The sequence below is a fragment of the Nipponia nippon genome, unplaced genomic scaffold (assembly GCF_047370975.1).
Source record: "Nipponia nippon isolate SJK-2023a ecotype South Korea unplaced genomic scaffold, ASM4737097v1 scaffold_2, whole genome shotgun sequence".
Taxonomy (NCBI): domain Eukaryota; kingdom Metazoa; phylum Chordata; class Aves; order Pelecaniformes; family Threskiornithidae; genus Nipponia; species Nipponia nippon.
Window position 1 is genome coordinate 3,981,501 of NW_028262336.1, and position 24,534 is coordinate 4,006,034.

General features: G+C 39.7%; 1 protein-coding gene across 2 annotated transcripts in view; it reads right to left on the reverse strand.

Annotated features, from left to right (window-relative positions):
* Positions 1–24,534, reverse strand: part of SLC22A15 (solute carrier family 22 member 15) — a 45,512-nt gene that overhangs the window by 10,140 nt on the left and 10,838 nt on the right. The window contains exons 2-11 of one of the 2 annotated variants that reach the window (XM_087758521.1): positions 20,646–20,818; positions 16,878–17,010; positions 15,705–15,869; positions 13,902–14,031; positions 11,942–12,157; positions 10,455–10,595; positions 9,564–9,649; positions 6,624–6,744; positions 5,593–5,665; positions 2,061–2,249 (exon numbers count right to left, since the gene is read on the reverse strand). In XM_087758521.1, coding sequence (XP_087614647.1) covers positions 2,061–2,249; positions 5,593–5,665; positions 6,624–6,744; positions 9,564–9,649; positions 10,455–10,595; positions 11,942–12,157; positions 13,902–14,031; positions 15,705–15,869; positions 16,878–17,010; positions 20,646–20,818 — 1,427 coding nt within the window. Of the gene's footprint in view, positions 1–2,060; positions 2,250–5,592; positions 5,666–6,623; positions 6,745–9,563; positions 9,650–10,454; positions 10,596–11,941; positions 12,158–13,901; positions 14,032–15,704; positions 15,870–16,877; positions 17,011–20,645; positions 20,859–24,534 lie in introns of both variants that reach the window. The other variant, XM_009460532.2, reaches the window with a different exon arrangement.

Below are 24,534 nucleotides of genomic sequence, written 5' to 3' on the forward strand. Positions count from 1 at the left end.
AGAGAGAGGGTGAAAAATAGAGAAATGGAAATCGCGCTCTGACTGACAGTACCATACAAGCAAAATCTGTAGCTTTATATCTGTCTTCAGAGGAGTTTTGCTACAGCAATGTGCGCTAACTGCAAAGGAATTTCAAATAGTTTGAGCACTAAGACCTGTCAGAAGATATAAAGGGAATCATGTTATGCTTTTTTTCTGGATTTCTAAAATTTTGAGGAAAGTCAGGCTATCACTGGATGCTGTCCCACTTCAATATCACATTCATGTATGTTAACAGGGACAAAACCTCCGTTCTGGCAACTAGAACACGTGTTATCCTGGAAGTGGTACAAAAGGACAATGGATTCCACAGGGGGAATTCTGGGTATGCCAAATAAATTCTACATCTTTCTTACAGCAGCTTCATAAGACCTTTCCATGGCCTTGTCAAATAGGGTTCATGTTTAACAGCTTTCCATTTTATCAGCACTTTGAGAGCTTTACAATAAACCCCTAATGTGACATTCCAGATATAACTTCACTGAAGTTACAGGATTACTTCAGGCCTGAACCAATGACTTCTTTCATTTGGATTCAATAATTTTAATCCATCTGGGGAAAAGTGTTCCTGAAGAACATTAATTTTTCTTTTGTGGATCCTGTTCAGATTGGGATTTTTAAGCCTGCAGAAGTGCAAGCAGGGAAGATTTAAACCGGAGAAGACTGCTTGACATAAGTGAACCAAGTTGTGCAAATACTGATAGACAGACAATACTTACCATCCCAAAGGGCAATACTGACATTACTTGGATAGAAAGGAGAATAAAATGTGACTTTTCCCCCTCTAAGTTGTAATCCCTGCACTGTTTGCTAAAATTTTTTGTTAGTAAGCCATCTGCACAGGTAAGATGTAATAATGATGTAATTACCAAAATAACATATGATGGATTTCTGTAGCCAGCAAGAATGTGGTGCCATAACACATTCTCCAGTACGGTTAAAAATATTTATAAAAGGTGCATGTAAAATAGCTAAAGTATTAATTGTTACAGGGCTGCCTCTTTCATAATTCCTGTGAAAACAATTTTATGACTACCTGTGAATCTCAGACTGCTTGACCAAAAATTAATCAAAGGAAAGTAAAAGGTGTTATAAGATCCTCTCTCATCTCAGCCTAATGGGACAACTAACAGTTTTTATTATGAGTTGCCCTTCAAGTCTGAGCACTTACTCAATTTTTATTAGTCCATCGATACTTAAAAGTTTGGGACCAGGATTTAAGCATTAAAACCTTACCCAAATTCAAACACCCACTTTGAGCTCTCTAGCTACTTCTCTACTCCATTCACAGAGCAGCAGCCATGTAAAAAACCCTCCACACGACTGGAAGATGTACACACCTCAAGAGGTGTCCAGGAGTTTGACAAAATGTAGTATGAAGTGATATGAAAAACAACATTGAAGGAAACCTCACTGTAAAACATCCTGCTGCGAACATTTATTTATGCTTATGCCTGGGAGTTTTGTAGTTCCAGCGTTTTCAACAAATCTCATTTCCCAGAATCAACAGTGGGACAGATCTCAGAGGTTAGTCTAGCTTTAATCCATTTCAAGACTCTCTAGGATAGACCTAACAAATTGACATTGCAGAACAGGCAGTGCAGGTCAGGGCAGAAGTACAGTGTGCTGCCTTTGAGAACAGCCCTTCACAAACAGGCTTCTGTTTTCTTTAACATCTAAGGCTTCTCAAACTTCAATGCATAAAGCAACTTTGCATGAAGCATACTGCAGCAATCCATCTTAGAGATCAGAGAGGCACAGACACCAAGTCCTTTATCCCAAAGGAAAAGATTGGAAGTTTTTGGCTTTGAAGGGATGAATTAACCCAGCCATGTTTCAGCCTGCATTTCCAGACAACATTTCAGACATGATGGTAAAGTTACTAAACTATCTTCTGTATCTCCTTGGGGCCTATCCTCCACAGGCCAAGAATCACTACCCTAATCTATTTAGAGTGGCATATTCAAGCTGACAGCTGAAATAAACACAACAGAAAAGTACTAGGAAAAAAATGAATATACCTGTGAGCCATCTAGGGCTTGCAATGACATGGCTTCATCACCCAGCCTCCAGTACGAGCATACCTGCAGGTCTGAAATAGTTTCTAGCAAAGGACTGTTTAAGGTCTCTGGCAACAATAAACTTAAGAGCCCAGACAAAAGACCAGTCGCTCCAAACACAATGTAAGGCAGAGACCACTGTACAGATTTCTGGAAAAAAGAACAGAGATAGTTAGGTTGAGATTGGTTTCCTCTAGTTCATATGCATATTAAAGCACTTAACCTTTACAACCATACTATATGGCAAGTGTTCATATTTAGCATAAAAATTACCAATCCTACTGTTTTTGGTTTTTTTTAGCCAATATTGTCAATTGTATCTTAGCAATACTAAAAGATCCACACAGATCTTGGGATGGACTTTAAGAAAAATGCCTGCTGAATTTATAGTCAATTCTTGTCCATAACATATGCAGTTTTTAACAAATGCAACATCACTTTGAAGTAGGGAAGAGAGATCACAGAATCACAGACATGCTGGTTGGAAGAGATCTCTTCAGGTCATCTAGGCCAACCACCTACTCTAAGCATGACTACAGCCAACACTAGACCAAGTCAATCACAGCTTTGTGTAACGAAGTATTGAAAGAACTCCAAGGATGGAGATTCCCCCTCTGAGTAGACTGTTTCAGGGCTGCATTAAGCTTCTCAAAAAGAATGTTTTCCAAATTTCTTATCTAACCCCCAAGCCAAAACTTGTGGCCATTGACCCCTGCTGAACTGTTCCACACTGCTGGGAAGATCAAAATTCCCTCAAGCTTTCATCTGAAGCCTGTGCTCTAGGCCCCTGACCATCTCAGTTACCCTGCACTGGACCCTCCCCAGATTTTTCAACATCCCTCTAGAACTGGGAGAGCTTAATCTGTGGGCCACATACTGAATTTGGCCTGATGTAACTCACTGTGAAGTTTGCCTGTTTGTGATGAGAGGACACTGCTAGCTCTCATTTAACTTGTCATCCATTATCATATGCACATCTCTTCCAGCAAGGCTGCTACTCAGCCAGTTGGTTCCCAGCCTGTACTGACCATGTAATTAGTCCACGTCAGAAACAGATTTTCATTCTTGTTGGCCTTCACAGATTTCTGTTGGTCCAAAAGGTCCCACTGGACTCAAGATCTACCATTTGGTGTGTCAATCACTCCTCCTTATTTTGCATCCTCTAAAAATCAGAGGAGGATGTATTCTGTCTTATCTTCCACTTGTCACCAGCCACCAAATACTGAGCCTGTCACTATCTCTTTGAGCCTGGTGGTCCATGCAACATTCAAATCTAATATTCCTTTCATCCAGGACACACTTCCTCAGCTTCCAAACAAGAATGCTGTGGGACAGTGTCAAAAGCCTTACAAAAGCCTTTCCTGCTCTCCTCCCTTTCCTCATGCATGTTACCTTCTGTAATGAAATGGCTGACTATCCAATCAAACTGGCTGAGAATGAATTGTCCTTAGTAAATCCATGTTCACTGATCCCGATTGCCTTCTTGGCTTTCACATGCTCAGAAAAAGACTCGGAGGTCATGTCCCATGATCTTCCCAGAGACTGAGTTTGAGCTGCTCAGCCTCTAACTCCCTGGATCCACTTTCTCATCTTAAAGATGCATATAGCATTAGCTTTTTTTTCCCATAGTTATCAGTGACCCTTCTCTACCAACAATGGTTTGTCACAGATGATGGACACTTGCCTCACTACCACAGCCAGCTCTTCCACCACCTCTTAGGGAATCCTATCCCATGGAATGGAAAGCTTTCAGCTTTAAGTGTTTTGAACCTATTGCTCCTCCACTGTTTGCTGGACCTCTGCTTCCTCAACTGTGCTGATATGCACAGAGTCTTAGCATCAGCCTTTGCCTATGAAGGCTAAAGCAAAAGTGTTAAGTATTTCAGCTTATTCCATCTCATCCACCAACAGGATGTCCATCCCATTCAACAACAGGTTAAACACATGTTATCTAAATTTCCTTTAGCTGATGGAATCCCTATTTATACTCCTTGCTAGTCTTAGCTTCAACTGAGCTTTGGCCTTCCTGTCATCACCTCTGACAGCCTAAGCAATGTTTATACTCCTCCTTTGATGCCTGTCCCTGTTTTAACATGGTTTGTTACAAGCAAAAATACACTGGGGAAAGGTGTGTGCAAAAATACGAGTCATCTAAAATATAGCTCCAAAATGTGTACATTCACTTTCAGACGACCAGTAAAGCATGCTCATTTGGAAAAAAAAAAAAAAAGGAAGAGTTTAGCTGTTTCAAAAACTCACTTTGTATAGTAAAGAGCAATTCTAAATTGAGAAAATAACAGGCTGTGATCAAATACAACAGCAACATTTAATCTCTTATTGCAGCAATTAACTTTCCCATTCCCACTCTTTTTATAAGATCCCCTGACAAAAGATACTGAAAAATGCATAAAAATAGTTGACAAGATTCCAAAACACAAAAATACTTAATTCTTTCCTTAAATCAATGTTCATTTGTTATTTAAACAGAGCTATTTTCACTTTCATAGGACCTTCTCAAACATGATGATCCAAGATTTGAGTCTCCTGCAGTGCAAAATCTCTGCTAGATACAACATAATGGACGCCCCAACTGCCACATAAAAGCTGCCTATTAAATCCACCTGGGAGATTTGCACCAGCCTTGGCTTTGCCTGTTGTACCCCGGAGGTGCTTGCACTCTCACCTACCCAATGTTTCATTCTGCAGATTAAAAGGCTCACTGTGTTCATCTACCCTTTTGCCAGCCCTCTGCTGACGTAACAAGATGGCAAATGGCAGAGAGGACAGTTATGCCGGATGAAGTCTGTCACATTAAAGGAATTGTCACTTGACCTCAGTTTGTGTGAAAAAATGGCACACACTTTTACCTGCATACACATAAGATTATGAACACAGAGGAAAATAACGGTATCATCCCTATGTTTCATTCTTCAGAATTTTTCTTTGCCTTGACAGACTGCTGTGAAGTTTGTGCTCAAAAGCCTTGCCAGTATATCAAGTCTCCACATCATCTTCATTCATTGAAAGATAAACCACTTTCCTGATAATTATAATCCATGGATATTCAACGAAGTGCACTGACAATAAAACTAATTTATTCTCAGAAATATGAGTTATTGAGCCCATATGCTTTATCTTGATGCTGTACATCTTTTAACTATGTGGGTTTTTTTTTTCTCTTACTTGCTTTGGGTTTAAAATTGGGTATCACCATCTTGGTATTTTGAAACTACTGTATTGCCAAAGTCCACTAGCTAAGTCCCAAAATTCTTACAGGGCTAAAACACCTTCTGAAATAAATAATGTTGAGTTTTTGTCCAATCACACAGATTATATCGTAATGCCTTTGGCCTACCACAATACTGTTAAGACATGCAATTTACATATCTTAGTTCATATGCATAATTTATCCAAAATATTCCCACTTCTAAGCCTCTGATACATCAGAGCCACAAAACAAAAATATACATAACAGTGAGCAGTTCAGACAAACCAATGAAGGGACGAAAGGAGCAATGATTCCACCAACACGGGAAAACATGGAGCAGGCACCCATTCCAACATTCCTAAGAAAACAAAAACCATTAATCAGTGACATTTGCATAGAGAAGTTATGACTTCTGAAAAGTGCCATTGAGCAAGGAAAAAAAATCTCAGTCATGACCCTGACCACATCAACTGGCAAAGAAAAGTCAAAAGCAACTGAAAGCATCCCAAGACAGGAATTAAAACATGCTTGGTGCTTCAAGAGAAGCAAAACCCCCCTGCACATTCAGAATTCTAACATACATGCACACAGAGAGGCAAAAAAAGTGCTATTTCAGTTAATGCACCTTGTCTCTGCCTGAAACTTTGGCTAAATTCCTTCACCCAAATCCTATTTATTAGCAGATTTGCCCACCCATGAAAAACACCACAGTATAGTTTCACTGGTGGCTGATCATCAACAATAATACCTGGTTAAAATATCTATTAAAAATTGCACCCATATGATAGATGCTTTTGTCTCCTCTGTCAGCACAAGCACAGGGTACTTTTGCCTCTAGTGAGTGAAACCTTACTGTTGCTTACATATGGCCTATGAAGCACCAAGTTACTTTTACAAAGCTTATTGACCAGTCATCTTCAGTATTGCTGGTTAAGTAAGTATGAATGTTTAATAGAGTTGTCTGGTTTGTAAAGCACTGAAAAAGTTACAGATATCACTCATTAAAGAAATATCTGCAATACTATTGTTATCCTCCTTGGTGGAGAGACCTGTGAGCATACCAAGCAGCCAAAGGACTATTTTACTGTTACACAAAGAATATGGTTAGTCTGAAAAGAACACTGCAAATTTGAGGGAAGAGGAAGTGAGATGAGGATAAAGGAAGAAATTCAGCATATAAAACTACAGATGATCATTATATGTAACTGCAAATCTCAAATGAAAAGGTATAGTTCACAGAAAAAACTAATATAGAAGTAAAAGGTGATCAGGTAAGAGAACCAGAAAATGAAGACCTTAAAATTAGCTTGTGTTACCTGATCACTGTGGGATAAAGTTCCGATGTGTAGATGTAGACAATGTTAAATGCAGCACTGATTGTCAGTTTCCCCAGCAAAGACAGAGAGCGACTATTCACCACAGCAAACACTCCAGTATCTGGTAGAGAAAATGTGACCCTTGTAAGGCTTTCGAGCACTCAAATACATCTCCGTAATCATTTCAGTCACACAACAGTATGGAGTGAAAAGGAATCTTATTAAGAATCTGCTATGACAGCCAAGCATTTTTCTGTTAAAGGACAGTATTTGTCAGAGATGATCTTCAGGAGAACTCTCAAAAACTCAAGAGAATCCAAGGAGCCTTCTTTTAGGCAGCAACGGCAGAAGTCATCTAACAATTTATATTCTGTGTCTACAGATTTATTACCTTTATCTGTGCAATCAAATTTGTACAAAGAGGAAAAAACTCTCCATGTAACACAAAAAATAACTGAAAAAAGGATTTTTAAATTCATGGCAGACTTGTTACTAGCCCAGAATTGTTTCCATTCTCTTTAATATAATCCAACAGAAAAAGACTGAGTTAAATGACTGAACAGTCACAGAGACTACAGAATGGAAGTATTGCTCAATATCAGAAAAAAGAGAAACTGAGTTTTCCTTTCCTTGCCCTCAGTGTTACAATAAGTGACATCCTTAAAGAATTAAAATCCTGCATTAAGGCTTCACTAGAACATCAAATTTTAGAAATGCAAGATAAAAATCCTATAAACATAGTAAAAGCTGAAACTAAAACTCAACATTTTGAGTCTACCACTAATAAAATACTAATCTAGTTCTGTCAGTAAGTTATTACTTCTTAAGTAACACATAAGAAAAGAATAATGGGTACATTTTTCAAAAGTGAGCAAGTTTTTTTTAGTAATGAGAATCCTATTCAGTGTCAATTTCATAGTATAACATGTTTTTAACATTATTACTTTAGAAGAAAAACAAAAGACAGGAAGGTGCTGTAAAGAACTATACCAAATATCCCATCCAGCTCGGTTCTGTCAGAACAGCCAGTGCTTATTCGTTTATACCAGGCACATCAGAACACATGCTGAATGCCTACCAAGGAAGGCTACAGCATAAATCATTACTGCTTTGAACAAATCGCGCTCAGTAGGGGCAGGTGCTTGCTTCTGGCCAGTTAGCCATTTCACTTGCTAAGGTACTTTGCTCCTGGCTGACTTTGGCAGTTCAGCACACAGCTGATTTCCTGGGGTCTCAGTTCTATCCTCGGAAAAAATCTTTTTCACATGTTATACTTGGACTGATATGCAAACACTACTTGATGACTGGTACCAGCCTAACGAGAATATCTCCGAGTGTCTGGGCTCTAGCACCTGGAATACTTCTGGAAACTTCAGTTGCATCCCTTTAGAAGAGTCTTACCTATTACATTCATTGCCATCTAGAGCAACTTATGCATACTCTCATCATAAATGTTTAATCTTTTTGTATCATGCTTCAAATGTTTGAAGCATTTTCTCTCCTTATGACAGGTGTTATACATGCACAAATCTTACAAGCAGAGATGAATTTATGTACCTAGTTTTCAAAGCAAAAATTCCTCACTGTGGAATTTTATTTCTATCATTCTTGAAAAAGGTCTGAAAATGAAGAAATGAACATTAGTGCGTCTTTACAAAAAAAACACACTTCATTTCACATTTCTTAAAGACCCCTTACTTCAGAAGATTTTCAGAATGCTCTGAGCTATAAGTTACATGGCCACATTACTAATATCACAGTCACGCCCGTCTTGAACATTACAGAGCAGTGAGGAAAAGATGGAAACTTGCCACAAGATTCAATTCTTAGGATCTTTTGACATTGGTCTAACTTGGAGAGATACACACAAGTTGCATGGGTACTACTTACACTGACCAATCATTTGGCTAATGGAGATACCCCAAGAAACATCATTCTTTGGTATTAACCCCATGCAACGCTACAGGCTTGGGGAGGAGTGGCTGGAGCGCTGTCTGGCGGAAAAGGCCCTAGGGGTGTTGGCTGACAGCCAGCTGAACATGAACCGGCAGTGTGCCCAGGTAGCCAAGAGTGCCAATGGCATCCTGGCCTGTATCAGGAGTAGTGTGGCCAGCAGGACCAGGGAAGTGATCGTCCCCCTGTACTCGGCACTGGTGAGGCCACACCTCGAGTACTGTGTTCAGTTTTGGGCCCCTCACTACAAGAAGGACATGGAGGTGCTGGAGCGTGGCCAGAGAAGGGCAGCAAGGCTGGTGAAGGGTCTGGAGCACAAGTCCTATGAGGAGCAGCTGAGGGAGCTGGGGTTGTTTAGCTTGGAGAAGAGGAGGCTGAGGGGAGACCTTATCGCTCTCTACAACTGCCTGAAAGGAGGCTGGAGCCAGGTGGGGGTCAGTCTCTTCTCCCAAGTAACAAGCAATAGGACAAGAGGAAATGGCCTCCAGTTGCACCAGGGCAGGTTTAGGTTGGATATTAGGAAAAATTTCTTCACTGAAAGGGTTGTCAGGCACTGGCACAGGCTGCCCAGGGACAGTAGTTGAGTCCTCATCCCTGGACAGGTAGACATGGTGCTTGAAGACATGGTTTAGTGGTGGACTTGGCAATGCTAGGTTAACAGTTGGACTCAATGATGTTAAGGGTCTTTTCCAACCTTGATGATTCTATGATTATATAAGTCAAACACTGGAAAGGAGTGACTGATGTGATCAGAAGGACAGAATCCAAAGACAACAGTTCAAATCCAAGCCTTTCTAACAAGCTTTCCTTAAGGTCTTAGGAAGGTTGCTGCTTATCCTTTTTGTAAGTTAGCTTCTCTGGCTTCAAAAATTGAGACTCACATGTGGTACGAGCCTAATCTACTGGCAACCATCAAATTCTTAGGCTGTAGGATGATGTGTTTACAACTTCTTATCACATACTCCAGAAATAAAAGGAAATATTTACCTTTCTTTTTAGGAAGAAACATGACAATAAGACAAGCCAGTCCTCCCAGGAACAGAAACGCACTCAGTGTTCGCTTCCGACCAAACCTGATGTGCAAGGATAACAAAGCTTTATTCTACATTAGATCTGTAGTTTGCAGAGCAACGAGTCCTCTAAATTCACATTGCCTCTTTATTTGCAGTTGGAAATTCTGAATGCCATCTCTCAAACATTTCCTCTCACATTGTTTTTAAACAAGCTTCTACTGCACTCTTAACAAAATGAGCATCAAGAAGTCTTTATGAAGGGGCTGACAATTTCTAGGATTTTGATTTGCTTCCCACTGTGTGTGCACATTTGTAAAGCTCCTCAGGAGACATGCAGAGAAGAGATTGGGAGGCGAATTCTACAAAAAGTAAAAGACATTGTCCAGAATATCATGGCTCAGAAAAAGGCTAGATATCTGAATCAACAGCTCTGCTCTCATACTAGTGCACACAGCAGCTGTTACACAAAACCACGATAGCTTCAGTTTAGTTCAATAGCTTTGACATAACAGTGAGAATGGGGATTACAAGGCAGAGGTGGGAAGAATGCCATCTTGTGTTAGCACGGAGTCAGCACAGCTAGGTTCGACTGATGCAGATCAGCCTCACCTCTGAGCCAAATTTAGACGGCTCATTAATAAGTGAGCTACTGAGAACAAGTTAAACTGTTGTTATTTGAAGTAAAGATATACTAATGGCACTTTCAAATAAAAACGCATTTCCCAGGAGAATATAATGAAATAGTAACACTGACACAGGAAGCCCCACACAACAAATTAAGCAAGTCAATGCAATATACAGGAAACCTATCTTTGAGAAAAATTATAAAACAAACCCTGAATAGGTTAATAAATTTCATACTTACCATTTTTGATTAATCAAGTAAATACAAATTGGGTATGCTGGGATTTCTATCAACCCTGAAAGGGCTAAATTGGCATAAATACTTCCACCTAAGTCACCCACGTTAAGGGTAAGACCATAGTAAACCAAGCTGCACACAAACCTGCGAAAGACAGAAGAAGAGTAAAATCAGAGCTGCTGCTTTGCCTGCCATGTCAAAGCACTGGTCTGGCACAATACACTATAAACTATATTTAGTGTTTCAGAAGATAGGCCTAAAATGTTTCTCTACAACTGGGTGATGCTTTCTAGGTAAAGAAACCATTTTGTCTCTGCACAAACCCAATTCCTGACTTAGTACTCAGTTAAACTTAAGACTACACTTAAGAATGTGCATAAACCAGAATAAAGTTAAAATATGATCGTGATTATATTATTTGACTTGAGAAATGTCTTTGTCCTTTTTGTTTTTATCAGGTGTCACTTTAGTCCATACTTTTCCAATTGTGTGTAAACCCTTTCTCAAACAGTTCAGACAACACTTTTGCCTTCTTTTAATTTCTACACCCTAGTCCAGTTTTATTCAGCCTCCAATTCTGATTTTTTACTTTTCTTTTGTAACCCTGACTGGCTGTCTTCTTTACAGAGAGGAAGGGAACAGGTCACTAATTCATTCTGCAGGAAATCAGCAACTGTCATTTAAGGAACAGAAAAATCAACTATTCTGCAGTAAGCATTTGGAAAAGCAACAGGAAGACAGCTTTGTGTTGTCTGCTGACAAAATAATGCTATTCGGTTTCTCCTTAATCAACACATCTTCCCCAAATATATGCGTTATAAAAGCAACTGTATGAACAGTGATGCCAGAGGACTCGCATACCATGTCATACACAAGGTTTATTTCAAAGTGGCAGCAAAAGGCCTCAGGGCTAGCAGAGCTATCTGCAACAAAATAGGCACTTTTGGAGAGTTAAATTTCTGCTGGTGACTAGAGGGAGTTCCTGCTCCATGTTCCCATCATGGATTCCTGCTCCTTACTACAGCAACTGCTAGCACTGGCAGCACTTTCTCTTAAGAAAATAAACACTCATTAGACAAGGTAGGCCACCCACCTGCTAATGGGCTCCTTACACACAAAACAAAGAATAATCCATGCAACTGAACATACTGACACACAGCACTGGGCCAAAGAGGAAGACAGCATGACTAATCTCAGCAGCCCTTGAAGGTCAGAAAGGAAGAGAGAGTTCTCAACTATTTTGAGACTCAAAAAGAATGACAGAAATGCAAAGATAAAACACCTCAGAACTAGATCGTAAAAATGGTTTCACATTAGAAATGCACTACAGAAATACTACAATATAAGGATCCTTTTTAGGTACAGTGTCCCTAATAATACAGGCTGAAACTAAGCACAGTCTGCAGGATAAGCCAATTCTCAGCAACGTGTTCTCTCAAAGACAAAGAGGGAACAGTAGCATAGCTGGGCCTACAAAGAATTTCAAGTACCAGGTAAACATCATGATCAAGGTGCGTCCCAAGAGAATCTTATATCGGAACAGATCCAAGAAGCTGCCAGCCTCTCTGGAGCTCCTCTCTGCTGGGAGTTTTAATGAAAAAGTGCACTTCTGCTTGCGGTTCCTCTTCGCAATGAGGTAGAGGGCATCTTCTGCTTCATTCAGCCGGCCTTGTGAATAGAGCCAGCGAGGGGACTCTGGAATGAATCTGAAACACACATACATACACAGCTTTAGGGCTTTTTGCTTCTACAAGGCTGGACTTGTCTATGGAAATAAGGCTGAAATACATTTCAGTATAACAAAGAATTTTTCAAAACACCCTTCAGGTATAGAATTCACTTATTGAAACAGAGACAAAGCACGTTGAAAGGAAAGGGAACATAAGTTATGTAATTTAGATACCAAGCAATTGCTTTGAGTATATGCATATATACACACACACATATACACACAATACTACAAATTACAGTATCATTAGGACTCTTCCGAGAATTCAGAATTAAGGAGGCACCACATTACAAGTAACCACAGGATGTTTTTGTAACACTAACTAGTTGTCTTCTGCTCCACATTTTCCCACTTTTTCCCAAACTCTCTCCTGTAGACAGGAAGGCAGAGGCTGTGCAGAGGTCATGCTCTTGCTCCCCATGTGCACTGTTCACTTGCTAGGTCTATAACTCCAACAGAGCCTACAAAACAAATCTTCTTCTGTTACTTTCAGACTCCCAAAACTAGTTTAAACTTTAGGTCTTTTGCCAGAAGCTTTAAGATTTTTGCCTCTGACCAGAAGTAACATTTTTCCTTTAAATTTAAAGGAAAGTGATTCTGTGCTTTTATAAAAGAAAAGAGCTTAGAAAGGAACATGCTTTCTTCCCCATAATAAAAAAATCTGATAGCATTTTCTGCAGTGTAATTTTTAAGCAATGTGGGAGGGAGGCAGTGTGAAATATGGAATAAAAAAAATCCTTTCTTACAGTAAGATAGGCCTTTGAGCACAGCTCTGAAGGCCCAAGCATAAAGCACTTCAAAAAATTGCACATAAAGTTAATTTTTTCCAAAGGTCCCAAACAGCACTAAGTTTTGAAATATCAGAACTGTCATCTCTGCTTTTCACTTCATGAACAGCCTCTAAGACCTTTCCTTGACTTCTGATGCTTCCTTTGAAAGGGTGTGTTGACTCTTTAGCAAAGAGCTTTATTCAAAAAGTTAGTTACTGAAGTTAAATAGATGCTGGAAGAAAAAAACCTTAAGTTTAAACGGCAGCTAAAGTTATTTTCTTTCAGTTACTGAGATTTTGCTATCAGGAAGTATATAAGAAAAGAACACTGCATCATATGGCTTTCAGTGCTGAAGTCCACAAACACAAAACCCCTATTATCTTAATAATGAAGCCTTCTTCCTATTCTTTTCTAATCACATTTGAAAAATAAAAGGAAGCTGCCTATTTTTCCTTTTGCATGTCACCTTTAAGATGTATGTGCAAGCAATTTTGATGCTGTTCCTTCTGTGCAAGTGCGATTGTAAGAGAAACATCATGTTATCACGTAACCGCAAAAAACATTTCTGTATCTTTTAGCATGTATATATGGTGTCTTGTACCACACCAGACAACAGTTTAGATCATCTACATACACCTGTTAAAGAACAGAATGTGCTTCTACACCACTCTAGAGACTGTTCCCATCTACAGTAACAATGCATATACAATAAAATGTACACTTACATTTTCAAATACTGCAGCACTGCTATTTAAAGAAGGCACAGAACATGGGGTGGTAGAGGTTGAGAGAAATACCTTAGTTACACCATTTCATACCATCCTAAAAAAGCACCTTGACTTAGCCGTTTGGTTTGTTGGTTGTTTCTTCTTTGTTTTGGTTTTTTTTTTTTTTTTTTTCATTTCTTATTGACATCTTTCTTGATGAAACTCAGTTTGAAAAATAACTTACAGAGAGAGAAGAAAGACGACTGTTCCTTCCAGGTTAACCACAACAGCCAGAGTCCTCCAGGAACGAATGAAGTAGCCTAATAAAGCATACTGGGCAATTCCCACAGCAAAGAACAAGCCACCAATAGACCCTAAAATACAATTAAAACCAAAACATTATCACTCCTTTAAGGAACATTATTAACTCCCAACACATGGGATCAGACAGAAACTAACAATTCATTAAGAAAAATCTACTCAATAAAATAGGCAAAACCACAGCTATTTGACCAAAGAACATTCTGTCCTTCACCCATGCAGGGCAGAAGTATTATAGCTAATCGCAAAGATCAATACAAGTCCAAAAAGCACCATTCTACATCCTCCTCACCCAAAGGCCCATGAACAATCAAGTCTTGTAATTCCAAATGTAAGTATGCTTCAGCTTTCTATGTGTAAAAATAAATACTACAAACCATTGGAAAACTGGTATTCTTAGGAATACATAGTATTCATTTGTAGCTCTCATCATTTTTAAGATCTCCTGTTTTGAAACAGGATCAGCACAGCACTTTTGGCACTTGTCACAGGCTGGGTAAGTCAGGCCCCAGAGCTGTAACAGTACAATTTATACGCATATCTGAAGGACAGCTTCAACACTAGCAACCGAGACAGTTAAGGGTGTCTGTGTCTTTTGTTCTAAGTTATAAGGTTGATCACCACATGGGACAACTTTTTTTTTTACATATAAACAATAGTTGTCTCATCTTCCCATTATATTCCCAGCAGTGTGCCCAGGTGGCCAAGGCAGCCAACAGCATCCTGGCTTGTATCAGGAATAGTGTGGCCAGCAGGACCAGGGAAGTGATCGTCCCCCTGTACTCAGCACTGGTGAGGCCACATCTCAAATCCTGTGTTCAGTTTTGGGCCCCTCACTACAAGAAGGACATGGAGGTGCTGGAGTGTATCCAAAGAAGGGCAACAAAGCTGGTGAAGGGTCTAGAGCACAAGTCTTAGGAGGAGCAGCTGAGGGAGCTGGGATTGTTTAGCCTGGAGAAAAGGAGGCTGAGGGGACACCTCATCACTCTACAACTGCCTGAAAGGAGGTTGTAGCAGGGTAGGGGTCAGTCTCTTCTCCCAAGTAACAAGCGATGGGACAAGAGGAAACGGCCTCAAGTTGCACCAAGGCAGGTTTAGGTTGGATACTAGGAAAAATTTCTTCACTGCCAGGTTAGTCAGGCACAGGAACAGGCTGCCCAGGAAAGTGGTGGGGTCCCCATCCCTGGAGGTATTTAAGAGACATGTAGATGTGGCGCTTAGGGACATGGTTTAGTGGTGGACTTGGAAGTGCTGGGTTAACAGTTGGACTTATCTTGAAGGTCTTTTCCAACCTAAACCATTCTATGATTCTATGATTCTATAAAAACACTTCTGATTTCTTTTTGAGAACTGCCAGGAATAAAAGAATTGCTATTTAGCGTACAAACACTAAGCTCTGTTTAACAGAGTCCAAAATTCTGATGGATAGAGCTCAGCTATCACAAACCTTGGATGAGTATTTGGCTGTGTAACATTTGCTGGGGATGTTTCAACTGGACCTTTGTCAACTTGAGTGATGCAGCAATCTGAATGGCCCCAAGTCATCTACGGTGCTTGTCTAAGATTCATATTAAACAAAGCAGGGCTCAAAGACCATGGTCACAAAGATCCTCAAGCAGAGTTAAATTTGCAGCTGCTACGGTGTTATCTTTGGTGTCTCTCAAGTTGTGTGTGAGACTGAAATCTATAAATTCTGACAATAAAGACACTGACACTTAAACTTTACCTGCTAATGCCCAGTAGGCAGTACCCACACACTCATTCAGTAGAACAAAGGCCACCAGTGACATCCCACCATTCATCATCCCTACCAAGAAGCGAGAGATGGCAAAGAACTCATATGAGGGTGAGAATCCATTTGCAATGGCAAACAAGATGTCCAGGGCAAAACCTGGAAAACAAGGCAAAAGGTTTAATTTCAGAAGAGTACCTAAAGAAAAACAAAAGCATTTATCAGTATCTTTACTTGATGTTCAGTGGCATCTGTCTTAAGTAATCACAGTCAACAACTAGAACACTGCTACATACCACAGTTTGGGCAGAAATTTAAGTACCTAAAGTCACTATCATAAGGGGGGGGGGGGGACGACACACACAAAAGGAGTGGTTTCTGACACACAATTTGCAGTACTAAACTTTCAAATTCCTTTCACAGCAGACAATTTTTTCACATATTCATAACTGCTGTCTGGCTCCAGTTAAGATGGCTTGATATTTAACCCCATACAGAAGCCACAGATTAAATATATGACCAAATATCTCCCCTCATTCTTGGAAAGTAGTCCATACAAACTAGAAAAATGTTACTGGGGACAGCACATGGGGAGTTTGCACTGCATAGCAGGCCCACCTTTATCTGCTTTGAGTGAGGTTGTTCCTTTAAAAAAATAATTCATTTTTTTAATTCTACACGCTCATCCATTGACACAACTTTATAAATACATACACAAAACATAAGATCCAAACGTTGTTTGATCTGGGGACAGTAAAAAACCCCATGAGCTTTAAAACACAATAAGGATCACAAACACATAAAAATGAAATCATGCAGACTGGAGATAAAAGGTGCAACAAATTCCTAGCAGGTTATACATGCAAGAACATTGCTAACAAATTACTAGAATGTATTAACTGCAACCTGTGGAGATCCCATGAGCATGACATGCATGAGCGTAAGCCCTTACGGTATGATTCCTAAATCCAGAATACCTTCATTGAACAGTCAAATATTAATTTCTTGCCCCTACTTATATTCTTGAAGTATACTGGAAGGACAAACACAAAATCACAGCACGTTATTCACTGCTGTGTATCAAGCTGCCAGCAGAAACTAGGCTCTTGTCACTGATCTTCAGAGACACAACAAAATGAAGTAGAGGTGTTAGGTGGCAGAGGTTACCTGTGAGATAGACTTTCTTCCTCCCAAAGCGATCTGACAACTGGCCAAAGGAGATTGCTCCAACAAACACACCACTGAAGTAGAAAGAACTGGCAGCACTGACTTTGTACGATGTGTTGCCAATTAAAAACCACTGGATGGAGGGAAAAAAGAAAAAGAGGAGAGTTAACAGAACCCAAGCAGTTCACCAAAAGCTAATAGCTGCAGGGGGATGACACATGCTTTAAGGAAGATCAAACTCTGCATAAATCTCCTAAGCATCACATTCAGGCAGTCAGATAGTCACCAACACACAACTGCTGACTCCCAGACTCACCGGCTGGTACTAACAAATGGCACAGCTCCCTCAAATCACACGCAGTCTTTGATTCTAAAAATCAAGGACAGATCCCTCATAGAACATTGTAATTCTTGCAGCCTTCTCCCATTCTGCCTTTTATTGCCTTTTCTCACATAAATCTATTAGCTTAAATAGACTCAGCCCTACCTCTTGACGCTGCAGCGTGTAGGCATACTGTCCTGGTTTCAGCTGGGATAGAGTTAGTTTTCTTCTTAGTAGCTAGTAGAGTGCTGTGTTTTGGATTTAGGATGAGAATAATGTTGATAACACACTGATGTTTTGGTTCTTGCTGAGCAGAGTTTACACTAGTCAAGGACTTTTCAGCTTCTCATGCTCTGCCAGGTGCATAAGAAGCTGGGAGGGAGCATAGCTAGGACAGCTGACCCAGACTGGCCAAAGGGCTATTCCATACCATATGACATCATGCTCAGTATATAAGCTAGGGGAAGAAGAAGGAAGGGGGGGACACTGGGCACGATGGTGTTTGTCTTCCCAAGTAACCGTTACACATGATGGAGCCCTGCTTTCCTGGCGATGGCTGAACACCTGCCTGCCGATGGGAAGTAGTGAATGAATTCCTTGTTTTGCTTTGCTCGTGTGTGTGGCTTTTGCTTTACCTACTAAACTGTCTGTATCTCAGCCCGTGAGTTTTCTCACTTTTACTCTTCCGATTCTCTCCCCCATCCCACCGGGGGGAAGTGAGCAAGTGGCTGTGTGGTGCATAGTTGCTGGCTGGGGTTAAACCACAACACATACTATGCAAAAATAAAAATAAACCACAGGTTTATGTCCAAAGATAATCCTGCATATGCTCCTCCTTATGAACTGTCTTGTCACTGAGAAACACTTTGGTAGCATTAGACAGGTTTTCTGGTATTTCAAATGCTCATTTTTTTGCAGTCGACTTTGTGTCATTTCCAGCTCTTCTCAATTCCAAATACAAACCTGATCTTCATATGTTTGATTCTTACAGACTTAATGTCTCAGGTTGAATCTGACAGGAAATTCTTTCTCCCCCAAAACTGTAGAATGAAAATACACCATGCTCTCACTGTTCAAAAGTTATTTCTTTTTGTATTCTAAAAACTCTACATCTTGTATTCTTTTCTTTTTCTACTCCTCTTGCATCTTGAAATACTATTTCCTCTTAGTGACACCCAACTTTTCTTCCTCTGCTGATAAGCTGGTGATTATGTCATTATCCCTGCAATAACACTCTAATCTTCTCCTCATAATCTTCTCTTCCTCTACCAAAACCCCATTAAATATCCTTTCTAGCAAAGCTTATATTATTTCAAAGCTCAGTTATAAACTACTTCCCCATGAGAACAGAGCCATGCAATTAAACCTCACCAAGATCAGGGAGCTAACGAAACAAAGTCATTCAGAATCTCCAAGAAAATAACTTGCTTACTCTCAGTATATGCTTCATTTTGAATTGTCACTTTAATGGTGAGGTGTTTACTGATACGATAGGTAATGTGCCCATAAAGCATCAAGATTGAGAAAATTCAATTTTGTGGTCCATGTGACCACAAATCAGCTTTTGAAGCTTCTCTAGAATTTAAAAACAATTCCCAGAAAAATACATCTGTATAATAGCACATGAGATTAATTTTACCTTGAAATAACATGGTCAGTTTGTTTTATAAGACCTACAAGAATCATGCCCTAACTTCTGGTACAAAAATTAAAAGAGCTGCCAACACTGAAACTCAGTGACATTAGATGGTTTCTGTATCATTCAGGGATTAAGGGATAATTTAGTTGAGAAGCAAAATTTGTTCTGCAAATTAATCTCAACAGCTAAGAAGCCCTTTAAAGGGCTCAAGGCTTTTCTCTTTTACATAAAGCATGTTATATATATATATGCCTGATATTCGTAAATCAAGTTTTTTTACATCAAAATATTTTTTAGTGTGAATCTGCAATGGTCATGTTATTAGTGATGCCACAAGATAAGCATGAAAAACATCCTCCTCAAATGCAGAAAAAGCTTCTTTATACATCAGTAATGAAACTAGATAGTGACAGATATTCCCCAAGTAAGTGTGATATCACTAAAATCTTTGTATTCCACACTTCCAAATGTATGACACATTCAGCTAACAAATTTTGAAAAAATGTATTTTAACAGTGGGAAAGAGGAGAGGCAACAAGATTTTATACACATGGACCTTTACTGAGAAGTATGTTAAAGAACTTCAAAGTAGAATCTACACAGGCTGCCTTTTTTTAATTTTGTATTTTTCAAGTAAGCTTCATTCTTTATCTGCATTTCTTATCTATGCAACTAAAATGCATAAGAATCTTTACAAACTTGGTCCTAAAACACTGCTAGGATCTACAAACATGTCTGACTTGTCAAGTTTAAGAGAATAAAAGATTCTTGGATAAATTAAAAAGCAAAAAAGAAAAAGCCCAGAGAAAGTTTGAAAACCTTACTGAGCTTTTAATAATGCTTAAAAAAATCCACCATCCATTAGGATTTCAATTTAAATAGTGGTGTAAGTACTCATATCCTCTTTATTACCAGAAGCAGCAGCAATGCCTGTTGTACACAACTGCTTGGTACTATTCCAAAGCTGGCAGTTTTTATTAATATGCTCATAACCAATGAAGTTAAGTGCTTTACAGGACTAAGTCAGATGACAATAGCCATGAATCAAGTGGTACGACACTTGACTCAACTGTATAGCTCTAAATTCAGGTCTTGTAACAGATGCACTCGGATAGGGCTCGTGCACAGAACAATTTGACATTAACAGACACTGAAGGCCCCAGGAAGGGCAGGTGTTGCACACATCAGCGCAGAGTCTAGAATCATTTCTATAGGGGCTGTGGCTGGACCATGATAGAAGACACACCAATAAAGCTAAAGCTTATTTTGCAATAGAATGGGGGGAGTTGCTTTGTCCACCTGTCTCCCCACCGCTCATGCCTTCCCTCACATCTGGAGTTGCAACGACTGCAGAAGCTACTTTCTCTCCCGTTCCTCCACTGCTTGCTAACTGCATGATGGATGCACTACACACATTTGACCTTAGCAAGGGAATCACAGGAGGTGGCCAGAAAGAGCTCAGGGTCCATAAAGGGTTTTGAGCATGTTAGTACAACAAATGACATGATTCCAGCTCAATTGTGGAACCAGGCTACAGGATCCAATACATAACTTCCACATGGAAAAGGTGGGAACCTTTGGAACAGAACTGTGGTCAAGATCTGCATAGCAAAATAAAGCTAGTTCTTGTTGCCAGTAAAGATATGAATAGATTACCTGTTCTCTACCTGGAGGTAGCACCCATTTCATTTGCTAATCAAAACATGCATTAGTATGGAAGAAAGAAGGAGTACACCCAGCCCCCCACAACTGACCCAATAAGATTTACTACTCACAGACGAGGCAGCAAAACACATTTCAGACTTACCTCAGAGACTATTGATGTGAAGCTGCTGCTGAAGTGTACATGCTTATGCACCTCGCTGCCATTGGCGGTCAGAAGCCATTCCCCAAAAGCTCTCTGCTCGCTCACTGACTGGTTGCTGTGGCTCTGATTAGCTGAGAGCTCTTGGAGGTCCCACTGGTAGGGAGGAGTTGCACCTACCAATGCAATGAGGATGGCTTCAGTGGCCACATAGAGCTGGCATGAAAGACAAAAAAACAAAGATGCTAAACATACATCCAAGCGATGCTTCCTCTGCAGTTGGATCAAATCAGTATTAGAAAATATTCCTATTTTATATTCGCCTTCTACCACTACAAGATGCCATGTATAGCCTCCATCTACCAAATATCACACACTAAAGAACCACGACTTCAACACGCTGGTTCTTGCACTTTTTATCTGTTGATTATGAGAGAAAAGAAGTTCCCCTCCTGACACCCTTCCCTCAGTCAGAGGCCCCCACCTCTCACACATAGCAAGTACATCTCCTGGATGCATGAGAAGTTGTTAGCAGTACTAAGGAGACAAAATAAAACTATTCTTTAATGCAAATCTATTACTCTATTATATCCTCTCCTTCCACCTGTGTTGTATTCCAAATGTCAAAGCAGAGAAATGAACATCTCCTCACTATTTCATATCTAATCTTCCCCAGTTTTACCAAAATTAGTTCTTTCCTGTTTTTTAATCTTCTGCAAACGTGTTTTACTCTTAAAGAGGCACACATGTGAACATACATATGCATTTTTTATATATCTACACATTTATACAGACACACAAGGTCTAAACAGAGTGACTAACAACTGGCTTTGTTTAGGTAAGAATAAATAAGACCACTGGAAACCCAGACATTTCAAACCTGGTCTAGAGCTGGGTCACTGCTGCTTGCTCAGACATCCACAGGCCACTGCTTTAACAGTCTGCATTACAACTCCATCTTAAAACCCAGTGTTTTTAGACCTGTTTGAACATAGAAGTGCCACGAGTTCTGCAACAGAAGACAGACAATAAAGTCTTCTGACAGACCAAAGGAGTTGCTGGTAACAAAGACACCCCCACCCTCCAAATAAAACTGGCTCTTGTCTCAAAGCCCTCACTGAGGAACAGTAACTCAGCACAGTAGCTCCTGACAAAAAAAAAAAAAAGGATCCTGTTGCTTCTCCTGCCTACTACTTCCTCCATAAAAAAACCCAGCTCAGCCATGCCACTCCATTCCTCAAACCCCGCTTCATTCACCTCCCAACTACAGCTCTTGCTCTGCTCCCAGCATCTCCTCCATCTGTTCTTGGGAAGAACGTACCTGCAAGGAAGCGTGTTCTCAGAAGGCTGCTACACAAATAATTCTCAGAACATAGACAGGCACAAAAAGAAGTCTGAGGACCTCTGAATTTTGATGCAAGCAACACCAGGTAATCCTGTTCTGCTCTGTACGACAGCTGAGCAGTTGGAGTTACACCCAGATCTAAATGAGAATTACTACTAATTAACACACAGACCCCTGAGTTATTACCTGAAGGCATTTTCTTTCCATCAGCTCCTTTGCATTCTACATGATAAACTGCTACTGTACTGGCATGAGGTAAATAAATATTTTTAAAAATCATCCTCTTTCCATTTTTTAATATAAAATTATTGAATATCAAAGGAATTTGGAAGAAAAACCACAATCTGTTAACTATGTGATTATTTAAGCTAAAGAACAACTTCTAGATAGACAACAATGAAAAGTAAAAGACCTCACCTGGCAAAGGTGGCAATGACCAAGATTACATGGGGAAAGAGGTGTTAAAAAGCTGAGTGGCCATGTTCCTAAGGATGTGTGGATACAGTACTCAAGAACAGTTTGAAATTACTGAGAAATGAGAATTGTAGGTCATGATCTGTGGTGCATCCCTGTACTCTGACTTGCTCAGACAATTTTGTGTCAGGACTAAGTGATAACATTCTTGCTTTTGTCTTGTGAAATAAACATATTTTTGAAGCGGTTCAGGAAATGAAATCCTCAAGGCATTTGGTTTAGAGAAAGAAAGCATAATGCTTTTCATTTTTGCTCTAGGTGAAACCCACCCCAGCTACAGGAAACTAAATCAAAAAATAAGTGATTGCAGGCACACAAAGAAATGCTACAGATATTTTTTCAATAAAAAAATTCAGCCTTAAGCATCCTAGTGGCTGCAGTAAGCAAGGACATAACAAAGATAGAAACACTTTCAATTGATCTGTTGAATCAGAAAAATGTATGAAGACGGAGGTATGTTTTGATGTTATCAAATAGCATTGTCCTATAATCAAGTTCACTGGAGTCACTGCTGACACAAGACTTTCCTAGTGATCATCTGCCTTGTACTTTGGGTAACAGGATGGTAAACCTCTTCATTTCATTGCAAAAATAAAACAAAACCAAAACTCACAAAACACTCCCCAAAATTCATTTACAATTCTGAAGACCAGAAACATTTTCTAGATGTTGTCTTAAAAACATGACGAAGCAAACTCTAAAAACTTAAAGAAATTCAAAATACAGTTTTTATCATTCAAGTAAGAGGCAGAAGTTTGTTAACGAATCTGGAGATTCCCCCCCTTAAGAATTCTAAATGCTTGCACTTAGCAGTAACATAGTTGTGCAGACCAGTGATCAATATAAAATGTTATCAAATCAAATAGAAATACTAGGTAACAACTTTATAAGGTATAAAATGGCTACATTATATGCACTGTGGCAAACAAAGCTCTTAATTTTTCATTTGTTCTATAACCCAAGTCAAATTTATGTCGTTTAATGTATACCTTCTATTCATAAAACATTCTAATTGGCTCTATGTGGATGTTAATGGTTCCCTACCGAATCCCCTGCACTGATCTGTATTAATCAAGATGAATACCAAGCACAGGAGAAGGAGGAGGCAGCAGCTCATAGTCACTGACGATGACATGCTGAGAGTTTTGTTAGTTTGGTTTAAGTTTCTCCTGTTTGTTTATATTCTCTGTAAGTTAAAATTTTATAGTCCATCTAGATTAGAAGTTTATGGTATAAGATTTATTAAAGGCAACACCTTAGTAACCTGTAAACCTTTACTTTCTCTGCTAAGTAGAAGGAATTTTAGTGAGCCATTTATAGCTATTTCATTAACAGGTTTTGAAATTAACTTAAAATTAACATTCTGAAATTAATATTAACAGAAACGCCTGGAATGTCTTGACCAGCTTTCTTGGTGTTCATTTCCATAACAAATTACTTCCAAGAAAAATGTAGAATCTCTAATAAGACTAGCAAGGGAGGGGGAAGAAGAACTTAAATAGTTTCCTTTGTGTATAATGAAAACACACAAAAATAATTTAAGAAACTCTTTTAGACCTCATAATTTATCCATTATGAAGCACAAATGAAAAATAAAAGCAAGACTTAAAAAAACAAGACTTAAATTGCACTAAAATTGCACTTAAATTGCACTAAGAAGTGCAACTGTTAACCCAGCACTGCCAAGTCCACCACCAAACCACATCTCTAAGCACCACATCTACCCAACTTTTAAATACCTCCAGGGATGGGGACTCAACCACGTCCCTGGGCAGCCTGTGCCAGGGCCTGACAACACTTTTGGTGAAGAAATTTTTCCTAGTATCCAACCTAAACCTGCCCTGGCACAACCTGAGGCCATTGCCTCCTGTCCTATCGCTTGTTACTTGGGAGAAGAGACCGACCCCCACCTGGCTCCAGCCTCCTTTCAGGCAGTTGTAGATAGCGATAAGGTCTCCCCTCAGCCTCCTCTTCTCCAGGCTGAGCACCCCCAGCTCCCTCAGCCGCTCCTCACTGGACTTGTGCTCCAGACCCTTCACCAGCTTCGTTGCCCTTCTCTGGACACACTTGGTA